This window comes from Haemaphysalis longicornis, unplaced genomic scaffold (genome assembly GCF_048455015.1).
Source record: "Haemaphysalis longicornis isolate Haplotype H1 unplaced genomic scaffold, Haemaphysalis longicornis Haplotype H1 scaffold_3, whole genome shotgun sequence".
Lineage (NCBI taxonomy): Eukaryota > Metazoa > Arthropoda > Arachnida > Ixodida > Ixodidae > Haemaphysalis > Haemaphysalis longicornis.
This window is the reverse complement of record NW_027526335.1, coordinates 65,998,161-66,013,018: the sequence shown is the minus strand read 5'-3', so window position 1 is coordinate 66,013,018 and position 14,858 is coordinate 65,998,161. Positions and strand designations below refer to the sequence as shown.

Here is a 14,858-nt window from a genome sequence, read left to right as displayed (position 1 = left end):
TGCGATATGGTGACGCTTACTGCGTCATGTGTTGAATGTGTTGCGAAGCGATTAGCCCATCTGCCAGAAGTGTGCCTAGAGCTTTTACGAGTGCCAAATCCACTACTATATGGAATAAAAAATGTGCAGAACATGATACAAATATCATTTTACCTATGTACGCACCGCAGTGGAAGCATAGCAGCAAACAACTCCCTGAACTAGAAGACCCGGTTCGACGCACCCATTTTATTCAGCTTCAAGACAACCAAGAATTGGTTTTTAACGAACACATTGTCACGGCATGTGCTTTGAGGCCGAAGCGCGGAATAACGGGCGATCAATCGTCTCCTGCCCATCGTAAGGGTTATGCTCGCTTGTTGCAATAATTCACGGGAGCAAACAAGTCACTTCACTCTGGCGCAAGCCGAGAACAGGGTTCGCACAGGCTTCAAAAGCAAAAATTCAAGGGTTTTCAAGGACTTTCAAGGACCAGAAAACAAATTTTCAAGGTCCCCGTCTAATATTTTATCAGGGATTATTTTATAACTTTTTCAACACAATGCAAAAGTTTTATATTGCACAATACCTAAGCACATTAGTGCACATTTAGATAGGCGCTATCGGGTTCGTGAATGCTCCCCCAGCTCTATTTTTTATTTCATGGTTGGTAGTTAAAGGTTTTTCTTTTTTCTTGGTGTTTTTGCTCAGGCTGTTTGATTTCAAAAGTTCGTTAATGTTGCCTGCATCTCCTGCTTTGTCAGCAAAGTATCAGTTGAAATTAAATCCGCAAGTGTTGCTGCAAGGCAGGATGAACAATGTGCACGTCCACCATTTGCACGTAAACAAATGCAGATGGAGCGTATGAGGCACAGCAAACATGCAAGGAGCGAGCGTCCACAGACTAGATGGAAGGTGCAAGATAGAGAACAGAAGCTGGCTTTCACTGGATTGTATAGTGGCATGAATTGGTTTGACAAGTGCCCGCTCCCAATGTTGCCTTGTAATAAAAAAAGCCCACCAAACTTGTCATTTCACGCAATACACTTAATCTTGATTGTTACAATGTTTGTTTACATTTGTTAACACTTAAAATCCACGACAAACACTTTAAGTTCTTGTGAAAAGACAGGGACATTGATTCTCTCCGGAAAAATCAAGGGTTTTCAAGGACCATTTAAAAATTCCAGGACTTTCCAGGCCTTGAAATTGACACTTCTAAATTCAAGGGTTTTCAACGTTCTCAAAGACCTGTGCGAACCCTGCAAGAAGATTTTAAAAAAAATCGCACACACTCTACATACCTGGTGCGGGGTTGAATCATCACTAATGATAATTCCAACATAGTGCACACAGTCCACCAGCAGGAGCACGCCGTCAAATTTCATTGCGAAGTGAACGCGACTACAACACACACAGATTTGGCCGCTGACCTGGCTGCAAAACTTCATTTTCACAGACAGCACTACCCGAGAGAGCAAAAAACTTGTTTTTTTCAAATGCAAATTACTGTAACTGTGGAAGGTTGACACACTACTCGCCAACATGATGTAAACAAGGAAGTACGCAAGCATCCTAGTGTATGCATGAAAAATGCAAAGAAATAGTGTACGCTAACTTTTCAAAGGGGCCATGAAGACAAAATACAAGATTGTTTGATTCGAAAGATTTCGTGTTTTATAGTGCCCCCAGCACCTGTCCAGATGAAAACGATGCTTTATTCACCGAGAAATTAATCAATTTAAGTTAAAATATTGATTTTCCGCTAAATCGTGTGCTTTTGTGGTCTGCAATGACATCACAGGAACCGACCGCTCTGCAGCCGATTGCGCACAGCCGTGCTAGAGCGGCGGCGTTTGCATGTTTGATTACGTTACTGAACCTAGATGCCACCATACCATGGCGAGCCATTTTCAGCATTTCGTTTGTTTTTGACCATATTTAAACCTGGCTTGTTTTTGACCGTATTTAAACCTGATTTGTTTTTGTTCAGGAAGAAAATAATTATTTCGTGAAACATAGTGCTCACTCGACAAATATGGTCACGTAAGACACAGTTGCTTGCATCAATCAGCCAGTGTCGTCTGAGACAACCCCAATGCCCCGCAGTGCTGTGCACCTAAACCAAGCATAGTGCGCGCAGTACCAACAGCAGTACGCATCAGTACTTCTAAGTTGTGAAAATAGCGGAGCTCCGCCATCTTTCCTATCCCTCTCGGCCCGCCGCGGAGGCGAGAGGGGTGGTACCTCTCTCTCCGCGGTCGCGCGCTTCCCCCTCCGGGAGGATGCCCATGAGAGCGGGGGGGCGCGGCCGAACCCCTCACGTGACAGGTTTGCCCGAAGTTCCGGCGGCCTGGTCCGGGGCCGTCGACAAAGGGAGAGCCTCTTTGGATACAAACCGTCGTCGGGAGCGGCCGTAAGTATGACTTGCTCCTTTTTGCCTTCCTTTGTCCGCCCTCGCGCCTGTTTCTCTCATCCTGGCTAAGGTGGTTGTGGCGGTGTAGAGCGACGCGCCCGACGTCCCCGTATTGCAGTGCAATAACCGTCGGAGTGGGCGAATTCTGTGTCCTGTGTTCCTTGCTGTTCTCTGCCGCTACGCCAAGTTGGCGATCCGTGGTGGTGTTCAGCGGAGCTAGCCTTGCGACCGAATCTCGAGAATCGAGCTAGGCCGCCGTAAGAACCCTGGTCCCCACAAAGTTTACATGTGCTTTCATAACTTCCACTGTTTGTCCCACCATTCTTATTGCTTTAAAAAAAATGTGCCCTAAATTTAAGCACACATAGCTCGTTCTGCAAGCTTATAAGCTCAGCATAATTTGCATTTGCTTTTGCGGGCCCCCGCCAATCGCATGGCCATTTCCTTTTTTCCTAAATAAATAGCTTATTTGGGTGAAGTTTACATTAAAAGTGGTGTCAGTATGATTGTAACGCGGCAATCTTTCGAATGAACCAAAGTTGTGTTTTGTCTTCTTCATGGCTCCTTTAACAGGGAGATACGCAAGCCTTTTAGCATATGCGTGAACAATGCAAAGAAATAGTGCATAAGAACTCTTTAACAAGGAAACGCAAGCCCCCTAGCATACACGTGAACAATGCAAAAAAAATAGCATACACTAACTCTTTGCGTATGGCTGCACACGCTAAAACTCTATTCAAATTGACAGCTCGACAGATGGGTTTCTGCAGTGCAACCTTCGTATATGTAGAGTTGGAGGTAACAGGCATGGGACTATGCCAAACCAGAAATAACCATTGCACGCCACCGGCGCTGCGGCTTTGCAGCTCGTAAATGTCGGCATGGCTTGAATTACACCTCTACATTTATAAATGTCTATGATTTACAAAAGTTAACGTGCAAAGGAAGATTTTACGTGTTTCTTTGAGAGCTTGTGCGTGCGCTCCTCACTCTTTATTTCTCATATGACTCTTCGCCCATCCACTCAGTTGCTGTTCATGTAATCTCTGCTGGGCAACTAATAACCTCATTTTTTTGACAGCGGAGTTGTGCTGGTCATAATGTGTGGCGAGTAGCACGTTGAAAATACCAAGAAGATGCTGAGCACTTGTGAGCGCATGCCTCACGGCAACCACCGACCGTCCCCAGCATGCGCAGTGGCTTTAGCAAAAACCCTGAGTGAGAAAATGCCAGTGTGCCCGTGAGCATGTGCCTCACAGCGATCACCAATCATCCCCAGTAAGAGGCAAAAGAACTGCCGAAAACCCAGAGGAACGCCTCGCGTTGCCTAGCAACCAACCACACCACACCACAGCTCGCGCAACACCTGCTCCACGGAACCTCCACAAGACTTCAGGAACGCCGCACATGCGTCGTGCACCTACGCACCACCACTGCGCATCAGTTGTCAAGCGCTACTGCACATGTAATGCTTGGCATGAGGAACCCGACGATGTCAATGCATATGACGATGACTACTACAGTTAAACCTCGATGTAACGAACTTCAATGTAACGAAACCCTCGATGTAACGAACCACGGAATTTTTTGTAACTTCAAGTGTATGCACACCATGTATTTTCACCCTCTGTGTAACGAAGTCCCGTTTGCCGGAATTTCAATGTAACGAAGTTTCATGGAGAACGAGGCACGATATTTAAGTTGTAGAAGTAGATTTTGGGAGACGCAAGCGCCGAAATGGGGTCCCAATAAAACACGAACGGCGACACGGGTCGCCCAATGCCGCGGATGCAGCCAGCCACGGAGTCTTTGATTAAGTCCCTTGCCTACAAACTGCGTGGCGTGCATACACGGCTGGCGCACTGTTTCTGTCGGAGCTTAATCGTCTACGGCTTAATCGGCATCAGCGTGAACCGCACGCAGCGTTTTCTCCCTGCAAAAACGCAAAACGCGCCCCGCAAGCCACAGGCGCGCTGACGCAGCCGCGGAGACCACCTGCGCGATGCGGGTAGCTCCAGCGACCGCTTCTAACCTCTCGCTGAAACGCAACTCGAGGGGCATATGAGAGGGGCGTGCGAGAAAAAAAGCGGATAACGTGGGCGAAATTTTCATTGTAAAACGTGACACGCGCCGCTTATGAAAGCGCCCATCAAATATCCTCCGCGGTGGTAAGCCTAAGCCACCGGCGTTGCCGCCGCCGCCGCCGCAAGCCGCCGCTTTGCACTTCGTTTGAGTTCGCTCATGCTTGTTGGGTTTCGTCGTCCCAGCAAGCATTTGTGAATCTTTATGAGCCTTGCGCGCGCGTTTTTTTTTTTTTTTTTTTTCACACCGGCGTCCGCGATTGCGTGCAGGCGGCGGGAAGTGACTCGCGCTGCGCCACGCTGCACGCAGCAGTGGGAGGAGCCTGACCAGTTTCGCCAATGGGGAGGCGCGCACCCTATGGCGGGAGCTTCGAAGTGCTCGGGGATGCCGGCTGGCTAGACGATAAGGCCGCCGCGAAGGATATTTGATGGGCGCTCTCGTAGGCGGCACGTATGACGTTTTACAGTGAAAATTTCGCCCACGTTATCCGCTTTTTTTCTCGCATACCCCTCTCGTTTGCCCCTCGAGTTGCGTTTCAGCGAGCGGTTAGAATAGGTCGCTGGAGCTACCCGCATCGCGCGGGTGTTCTCCGCGGCTGCGTCAGCGCGCCTGTGGCTTCCGGGGCGCGTTTTTTCGGGAAGAAAACGCTCCATGCGGATCACGCTGATGCCCGCGTAGACGATTAAGCACCGATAGAAACAGAAACAGTGCGCCGGCCGTGTATGCGCGCCACGTTTTCTTTTTCAGGAAACGCTTCACGGGATGAACACTTCATTATAACCGCGAATTTCAATGTAGCGAAATTTCAATGTAACGAAGTAAATTACGAATTTTACCGACTTCGTTACATCGAGGTTTAACTGTACTGGCACAGTGGAAAGAAAGGTTGTACAAATGCGTGGTGGTGTGTCCTTCATTGCTCACGTATAAAGAAATCCTGCAGCTTTGCTATGGTTCAAGACACGCAATTTAGTGCAGCAAGCTTCACCAGTTTTTTTATATATATATATATTTGGTATATTCGGCAGAGACTGGTATATTTGTTTTCTGGGGATGCCAATCTATCAATTTGTACCAACTTCAGTTTTGTCTTCAGTGTCCCTTTAATTACCTGCAGACTCTCACAACACCACGCAGGGTGCCTTCATTGAGACAGACCTCATGCTCACACAACGCAGACAAAATACAAGTTTGTTTTATTTGAAAGATTTGGTGTTTGATAGTGCCCCCCCCCCCCCCCCCCTTTCCTTGCTTGCCCAGCTGCAAACGATGCTTTATTCACCGAGAATCAACTTAAGCCAGAATTTTGATTCTCCCACTAAATAGTGTTTCGTGACTTCTGCGGTGACATGTCCAGAGCAGGTGTTCAAGCAAATGTTAGTGCACTGTTTAGTCTGCAGGGAACTGTGAAATGCCTTCACCATGCGTCCTCCAGATGGCGCCACCATACATACCGCTTGGGATCGCTGTGTCTGTGCTCACTTTGTTTCTGACTGTATTTGCACCTGACTTGTCTTTGTTACGGTTGGAAGCAATCATTTCGTGACACATTGGGTACGCTCGACAAATAGTCACGCAAGACATTGTCACTTGCGCCTATCGGCCAGTGTCGTGCAAGACAATCCCAAAGCGCCGACCTGCTGTGCAGCTATAACAAGCATTTGTGCACGCAGTACCAACAGCAGTGCACATTGGTGCTTCTATGTTTATGTGCACTTTTGTAACTTGCATTGTTTACACCACCATTTTCACTGCAATAAAGTTAATTGGCATTAAATGTAACCGTAAATAGCTTGTTCTGCAAGCTTATAAGTTCTGCCTAACTTGCGTATGCTTTTGCCAGCCTCAGCCAATCGCACAGATACCCATAATACATCATAGCTGGTAGGTCACATTCTCTAGTAGGTCACATTCTCTGGCCATTCTCTCTTTCAAACCAAACTTGCATTTTGTCTGCATGGCCCCTTTAATATACTTTGAGATGCTAATTTATCAATGCAAATTTACTTAGTGGCAAAATGCAGACGTTTCTGATGCAACTATTAAGACTGCTTTACTCACACAGAATACCTGACAGAACAAATTAACATGTGATAACATGCCGAATTGGAAAGCAGCTACAACTCATCCCCACTAACCACCACAAAACTCTCATTGAAAAACAAAGCTCCATGTGCCTGAACAAAGTGGGCACAAATCACATTAGCAACAGTCATTCGTACTGCTAGTGGAAACGGCTATTATGTCCTGCCTAGTAAGTTCTCAAGGACAGATACAAGTACTTCAGGTATGGCATGGAGATGTGTGCGCTTACTTGCCTTTAACAATCTGAAAGCAGGTGATAAAGCAGCAAGGGCTAAGGCTTCGGTGAGTTGGTGCACGATTACAAAGAGGGGAACAGCGCAACACAGACTAAACACAAGAAGAAAAAGACAACCGCAACCACTTTCTTCTTCTTGTGTTTCGTCTGTGTTGCGCTGTTCTCCTCTTTGATAAAGCAGACCCTCCAAGAATAGTGCATGCAGCTGACAAACACCAAAGCGCATGCCCACAGACCTGCTTCTCCTGCACGCTGAGCAGCTGCACCCGCAGCCAGCCGCCCTCAAAGTTTGTCGTGTACAGGGCGTCTTCTTTGGGATGGGCGACAGGCAACGAGCGGGTTGCATAGAACTCGTCCATGTCATTGCTGAGCCGCTCGTAGTCCTCCTGTGGCCAGCAAAAAGCGCGAACCAGGACAAGGTTTTCCTTGCGCTCTCTGCCATTTGGACAAGCACCAATCTCGTCATACACAGAAACCTAATCAAGGCTCAAGCCAAATGACATTTGCCGCAACTTGCATCGAATTGTTCCTCGGCACATCGGCGAAACTTGGAAGCCGCTACTCCCGTTTCATTTTGTGAATAAAAGAGCCACAACAACACGTGTACGTTGTCATCAAACCTATCTCCAGCAACTGCCACAGGGCCCCAAAAAAGGTCTCAGCCACCAGAGCACGAGCTCAAGTTACAGCTATGTCAATCTTACGAAAGCATTTGGGGATTTGCACCCAAGAACCGCTGTCCTTATGGGAGCACGCAGTTTAGCAACCACAAGGCGCCCTAGATTTCTTCAGAACACCCAGGCTTTGTTAGCACACATGAAAACGCCACCACGCAAGCATGCAGGCACAAGGAGGCTCGACCACAAAACATCTGCACGCATATCTGAAGCTCAGAATTGATTGATTGAGTGTTTGTTTTCCTGCGTTACATTTGCTCCTTTGGAGGCTCTGAAGCTCTCAAGCCTCCAAAGGAGCAAATATAATGCGGGAAAACAAACAGCGCTGTGCCAGCACAGACAAGGGGGCAAATAAGCAGTAGTACAGTGGACATCAAAGAGGATGCGCAACGTCAGCACGTCTCGCCACGCGGGTGTTTGTGTGTGCACGCACACACGTACCGCTCAGCGATAGGCCATGGCCCGAGGGAAGGGAGATGTGCCGCCCCTAAGGGGGAACCGGCGATAAGTGCTGAAGCCCAGTTGATAAAGAAAACAAGATCCATTTGGGCTCGTGTAACGACATAAATTACCAAATGAGGTCCCCCCCACTGTTTGGGCACACACATTGGCGTGTTGCAGTAGACTCGTACTCACGCTGTAGTCCACGAGGCGACAGTAGACATCGGCGGTGCTTGAGGCGTACGTGATGAACACATCCCAGTGGTTGGCCTTGGGGAGGCGCAATGCTTCAGGAACTGCATGTGATGCTGAATTTGGCTCACTCTGGGGCTGCGGCAGGGTCTGGGGCTTGGTCTTAAACAAACACAAGAGAAGCACACAGCTGGTTAACTAGCCACCTACAATGTGCAGTTGTATGGACCAACAGGAGTGCAACAGCCCCCAAATTAGATTTGGAGAAATTTTTGGAGTGCGAAAATCTCGGTTTTGGAGCAGGAAATTACAAATTTGGAGCAGGCTACAGGAAGAAGATACCTTCATTTTGGAGCAACAAAGCCGAAATTGGGAGCAGTTTGATACGAAAGATGTGCAAACAATGTAAAATCGGTTCCGACATGCTCTAGCTTTAGCGGACAAGGTCCTGCAAACCTGACCAATGAATTCTACAGAAAGAGGCAAGGCGTGGTGTATTTGTGCCAATCTGCAAAACAGGTTCATCTAAGTGCTTAAAGTATTTACCAGATCAAGCAACGCAAATAAAAAGAGAATGGTGTAAAAAAAATGCAGCCACTGTGGTGGCTCAGTGGTTAAGGCGTTGTGCTGCTGAGCTCAAGGACGCGAGTTCGATTCCCGGCTGCGGTGGCCACTTTTCTGATGGAGGTGAAAATAAAAAACGCCCGTGTATACGAGATTTCAGCGCACGTTAAACGTCCCCAGGTGGTCAGAAATAATTCGGAGCCCTCCACTACGGCGCACCTCATCGCCTGTGTTGTGTCAGCGCGTTAAACCCTACAATCAATTAATGTAAAAAATGCACATGATCACATGATCAGCACATGCACGGTGGCGTGTGCTACTCTGCTGTTATCTCGTAGTGCATCGCCGCCGCCGGCCACCGTGTTGTTGCAAATTATGTTTGAACCTACCGGTAGCGCAAGTGTCCCATGGTACAGATTAGTCACGCACGAGGAAGCAGCGAGCATGTTGTTGCAAGTCGTGTTTGAACCTCGCGCGCAAATGTCACATGGTTTGAATTAGTGGCGAAGGAAACAGTGTTTGGAAAGGGGGAAGGCAGGGAGGGTGCCCCTTGTGCGGCGACACGTGAAACAAGAGTGAGGTTTGTGCTTCGTGGGGTGCATAATGCTTTCGCGTAGAAATTCGCCGCAATTGAACATGGCCGTGCAAGTGCAGTTGTGCACCATTTCAATGCTAACATGCTGTCAACACACTTGTAGCTCTGTTTTAAGTGCGAAGCACTTCTTAGTCGGACCTACTCCTTCCACCGCCGTCCGTCGCCCGCAGGTGTTATCGCGCCCTCCTCTCCTTAGCAACGGCACGGTAGCGGAGGGAAGGCGTCCATAGCAACGGCGCAGTGACGTCACTACACCATGTGATGGCGCGCGCTCTCGCCGTGACGTCACGCGCTCGCGCCTCCTCTCCCCTCGCTCGGCTGCCGCTGCGCCGTTGCGCGCGTTCGCTGCCCTCTCCCCTTCGCTCGCCGCGCTCGCCCCGCGCCTACTCTCTCTCAGTCGCCTGGCTCGGCGCGGCACACTCCCCTATATATGCAGCAATAAACGGCCAGACCTCCGTGGGTCGGCTCGCGCGTGCTCTCTCGCTCGGCTCCTGTAGTCGCGCGCGCGTCTTCGTCGTGCGTGTGTGTGTGCGTGATTACATACATCTCTCGAACATACACGTTAATTCACCAAGATTTCCGCAGAGGGACAAACGAGGCATGTTAAGCCGAACGTGATCACGAGGGGGTGTTAATGCAACTAACGGGCAAAATGCCACCAAACTTCAACAAACTCCCCCTCATAGCATCACCCCGTGCTTCGCACTTCCTCATACTCCTCTTCGGGGAAATGCGGGGGAATTTTTTTCGTACTCCCCTACTAAGCCACTGCTGACATGTGTCTTTCGGGGCTGGAATGGAGCTGACCGAGTTACCAAAGTGTAGTTCTTTCAAATTAAACAAGGTTGCATTTTGCTGTCATGGTTCCTCTAAGCATGGTCATAATTGATTGATTGCAGGGTTTAACGTGCCGACGCAACGCAGGCGATGAGGTGCGCCGCAGTGGATGGCTCCGGATTAATTTTGACCACCTGGGGATCTTTAACGTGCACCGAAATCTCGTACACACAGGCGTTCTTGCTTTTCGCCTCCATCAGAAATGCGGCCGCTGCGGCGGCTGGGAATCGAACCCTCGACCTCGTGCTCAGCAGCACAACGCCTTAGCCACTGTAAGCAGAGTCATGACCGCGGTACACTTATGAATTGAGTGCTATGGGAGGCCTACCGGTGGCCAGAAAAACCAACAATATATCCAATCCCGCACTATATGCGGTTACGTTATACAGTCGAATCCCGCTACAACGAAATTGACGGGACCTGCAAAAAATTTCGTTGAAGCGAAACTTCGTTGAGGCGAAATCTGCCCCAACAGGCCACGGAAGGGCAAGAAAAATAGCACGGTATATTTCCGCATCATTGGCAGCATAATACAATGTTTAGAAAAAAGAGTGATGCGCAGTAACATCGTGTTTAGTCAGATAACAAACATACCAAGAGTGACGCGCAGTAACATCGTGTTTAGTCAGATAACAAACATACCAATGGTTATCTGTTTTTTTACCAGCTCTCAAAGAGCGTGATACTGAGGAGAAGGGGAGAGGTGAAGAAATGCAGGCGCAAAGCGTATTGCTGTACAACAAGGCGTTTCCACCAAGCTGATTACTTGCAGATAGCTGCTAGGTGGTTGGAAGCCCCCCTTTCGCTTGTGGCAGGAACAGCGCCGTTATCTTAATTATCCTCTGACTAGGCACGGCAGCAACTGACCTTGGCAGGCAAGCCGCACGCGCTTGCATTTATCGCGACTGCCCGCTCGCGAATAAGATAGGATGACGCGGGTTCAAGACTAAACACGAAAACATTATTTTTGCTCTTGACTTTGAAGAATTGTAGCAGGAAAACTGCAAGGGCAGCTGCTTATAACACATACATGACGACGCTGCGCCAGCAGCCATGCCAGCAGCAGAGCACATTCGCGCAATTTCAACTGGATATGGATTGGCTATAGCTCCAGCTTGGCGAACCTGGTTGCGCCTCGTGTAAAGACGGCCCGCCGCATCGTTATCACCATCACACAATGGCGTCCACCTACGAGTTTTTTTTTGTTTTGGGTGGCAGTGTGGGTGCACCGCGCATGTTTTTGGTGAAACTAAGCGTCCTGAACGTATAAAAAGTTACAGATAGCTGGCGCTATGCTTATTTTATTGTAAAATAATTGTTCAAACCCAGCCCAAATCATCAAAAATTTCGTTGAAGCGAAAGCAAGCCAGACAAATGGTTCGTTGTGGCGAGGACTTTGTTGCATTGACTTCTATGGCTAGCTGACGGGGACTTGGAAATTTCGTTGAAGCGGAAATATCGTTGAAGCGGACTTCGTTGTAGCGGGATTAGACTGTAAATGGTCTACACGGTACTAATAGGAGGGAAGCCAGCAATACAATCACTCTACGGGGCATCTCCGACGCTCTAGAATTAGTGATAGTGATTGTAATAGGGGGGCTGTACAAGTTGGAACCCTATCAATAAGGTATTACCACACGCATTTAAAAAATACACTCTGTAGTGCAGACAAGAAGAGCAAGAAGACTTTTCTTTACCTGTGTGCTGTCGCCTGCACCTTTGAAGCTGAGGTTTGCTAGGGCAGCCTGAAAGGCAAACCACCCCAACGTAAGCTCAGCTGCCTTCTTGGGCACGCAATACCTTCAGCGCCAGGTAGAAGCGTCCTCACCTGCACAGCCCTTTGGCAGGTCGGAGGTTCTGCGTAGAGGATGCAGCGGCAATCTTTGGACCTGCAGCAGAATAAGAAGACAACCACCCCATTCAATGGCCAGCAAACTGCATTACCCAAGTAAATCCATCTGCCTAAACATCCACAATCACTGGGAAACTCGGTGTAAGTGCTAGATGAACGCTTGAAGCTTGAGGGATTGCAAAAGGTCGGAGCAAGAAGAGCACGTGAACTGTGAGATATGTGGGAAACCATACCTGCTTTAACAGGTTTCATTCCGTTTTCGTTCTAGAAGGGAAGACTTCATATCACAGATAAAACTGAAGTGGATGTTTGGGATGAACGGCCCCAAAAGGACTGGTGGTTTGTATTACAATCAGAGCCCAATATTTTCCAGTTAGTGTGATCAGAACTCTGATTTCACACACACAGTTTGGACATTCCTGGTCATTTCCTTTGATTAAAAAATTCTAAAGCACTTTTTTTGAGGCAACTTCTTGGCAAAAAAAAAAAAAGCATGGTTGCCAAATCCACATTTCTGGCCAGTACACTTATTAACAACAGTTTAGTCAACGTACGAATAAAATCCATTATCAGCCCTAGAATAACAACCGAAGAGCCCCAGTGATTGCCCAACATTGCAGGCCGATTCTGTAATGTATATTCAAATCCCAATAGCAAAGCTTTTTTTCGTATTTCTTACAATATGCAGTTTTTGTCTTCAGCTGAGTGATTTTAAACAGCCAATGAAAAAGAAGACAGCCTTAAAAAAAGGCCACTAAAGGCTGAAGGAAAGTTTGCTCTAAATGAAATATACGTTTCGTAGCTCTCTCGGCTTTTGTTCGACAAGCTAAGATGTGTTATTTGCCGAAAAATAAGCAAATAAACCTGGTATTTCTCTCCCCTGTTCCATTTTTTCGTGATGCAAACAACAACGTAGGAGCAAGGCATTGGTGCAGTCTAGGCGCTCTCACGCTGGCAGCGGTAGCTTTCCAGTCTTCAAGCCACGGCCAACCCCGACAGCGTTCTCAAGCCGGGGAAGATGGCTTGGACTTCGGCTTTTTACCGACCGAATGAGGAATGCTTTTGAATGCTCGAGCGGCCGGCATGTCCACCTGTACCGGCTTACCAGATCCCATCAAGCTGGCTGCGAGGAGCAAAGGCTCTTCTGAAGCTACAAGCGCCAATTCGAACATCAAGCGTGGCATCCCGGCTAGTGCAGTTCAGGCGAGCGCCTTCCCCTCACCTCGTCTAGCAATCACAGCCATCTCATATTATCTTCTCACATGATCCTAGCGTGAAGTAAACACTCTGATCCCCGGGCAGCCATGTCGAGTAGTCACCACTGGCCACGCTCCTACTGGCTCAAACATAAAGGACAGCGATGCCTGCTTTACGGTTTATCAACAGCGGTTCACGGCGAAAGGAAGACCACAAGGTCAGATCGGTCAGCTAATCAGCTGCAGTAAGTACTGTACTATCGGCGTCAAATGAAAATATGAACCAGAACGTACAAAATTGAGAAATACTGTTTGTAGAGTTAATTTAATGTCTTGCTATTGGTATGTTTGGAAATCCCCTTTTCCCAGCTTTGTTTTTGTAACTAAGCTACGCATCATTTTGGCTTGCATGGAAAGAAATCGCGCTATTTGTGTGTTCAGGTTCATATTTTCGTGTTCGCGTTTCATTTGATGTTGATAGCCCCCTTCGCGGACGATAAGGTTCGAACTGGGCACGGGCATGCTTTACCGATATCAACATCCGTGCGCACAGAATGGGAGATTGGAAGGTCAGGCAGGTCGCTTAACCACCTGCGGTGCACCTTGTTCCTTTTGCCGCTTCTAATGAAGGGACCTTCAGCTGCTTCCTGCCGGGGATATTGCTTGCAGAAGCTCAGGCGCTCACCGTCGTAGGTTACCAACTTCGCTGATTGCGCGTCAATGCTTTTCCAAAACGAAACTGAAAGCAAGATGGCTGACTGAATAGTGAGGGAAGCGGTATACGAGCTGTGAGTTTAAATAACATGAGCTAGAGGAAAACTGACGGGCTCAACCGCTTGGGAACTGTTTATTTCAGGAAAACATTTATAGATGCTTCTCCAATGAGCTCTCGCCGTTCACAGGTTTTGTGATGTCAAAATCCGTCGGACCCAAAAGCACATGGGGCGTCGACACCTGTTTTCAAGTTTATGGAATTTTGTGTCTCATTAAACAACTGCTACTTGCGAAAATGGCTTACCTAAATTTGCAACACCGTAATCTATGAATACAGGTCAACTTGTTTCTACCTTTTAGTGTTTCTTAACATACCTGCCGAGCTACACACTGTCCAGCAATGCCTAGCATGCAAGTGGGGGAAAGCATACGACTTTTCTCACGATGTGGAAGGGCACTGTACAGCCTGCTTACATCCCCCCCATCCACCCCTCTAGCTTGCACGAGCGAGCGAAAGCGAAAGACAGAAAGTGTTTCAGCCAATTTTTTTCAGATCACTCGATAATTGCGAACATTTTTCGGGTCCATGCTAAACAGAACTTGCGAGTCTTGACTACTGCGTTTTTAGCAAAGAAAATATAACGAGGGTTAACACCTACATGTGTTCATATGCAGGTGTAAAAACGTTCATGCTATATATGCAGATGTGCAATGCGTGCTATGTACACAGGCTAAACTAAGAACTCCACAAACTGGCAAAGCTATACAATGCCCGCTAGTAACCACAGCAAATGGCGAAAGAAGTCACAAGTGCAGCCACAAGTGCACAACATCTGCAACTGTGGATGCACAACCCTGATGCCGCAACGGTGACAGCCAGGCTCAGGTCTGCAATGTTTTTTTTTTTGTCTGTTTTTCCCACAGCAACGACACTTCCACAGCAGCAACTCCTGAGGGCAATGTTCCACTGGGCACCCTATAAATTTGTAAATA

General features: G+C 48.0%; 1 protein-coding gene across 2 annotated transcripts in view; it reads right to left on the bottom strand.

The window, feature by feature from the left end:
* The window catches only part of LOC144174545 (tudor domain-containing protein 7-like), a 62,759-nt gene that overhangs the window by 25,358 nt on the left and 22,543 nt on the right, over window positions 1-14,858 (bottom strand). For both annotated transcript variants that reach the window (XM_077703299.1, XM_077703300.1), the window contains 4 exons: window positions 11,932-11,992; window positions 11,801-11,848; window positions 8,111-8,269; window positions 7,034-7,183 (listed from right to left, as the gene is read on the bottom strand). In XM_077703299.1, coding sequence (XP_077559425.1) covers window positions 7,034-7,183; window positions 8,111-8,269; window positions 11,801-11,848; window positions 11,932-11,992 — 418 coding nt within the window. The remainder of the gene's footprint in view (window positions 1-7,033; window positions 7,184-8,110; window positions 8,270-11,800; window positions 11,849-11,931; window positions 11,993-14,858) is intronic.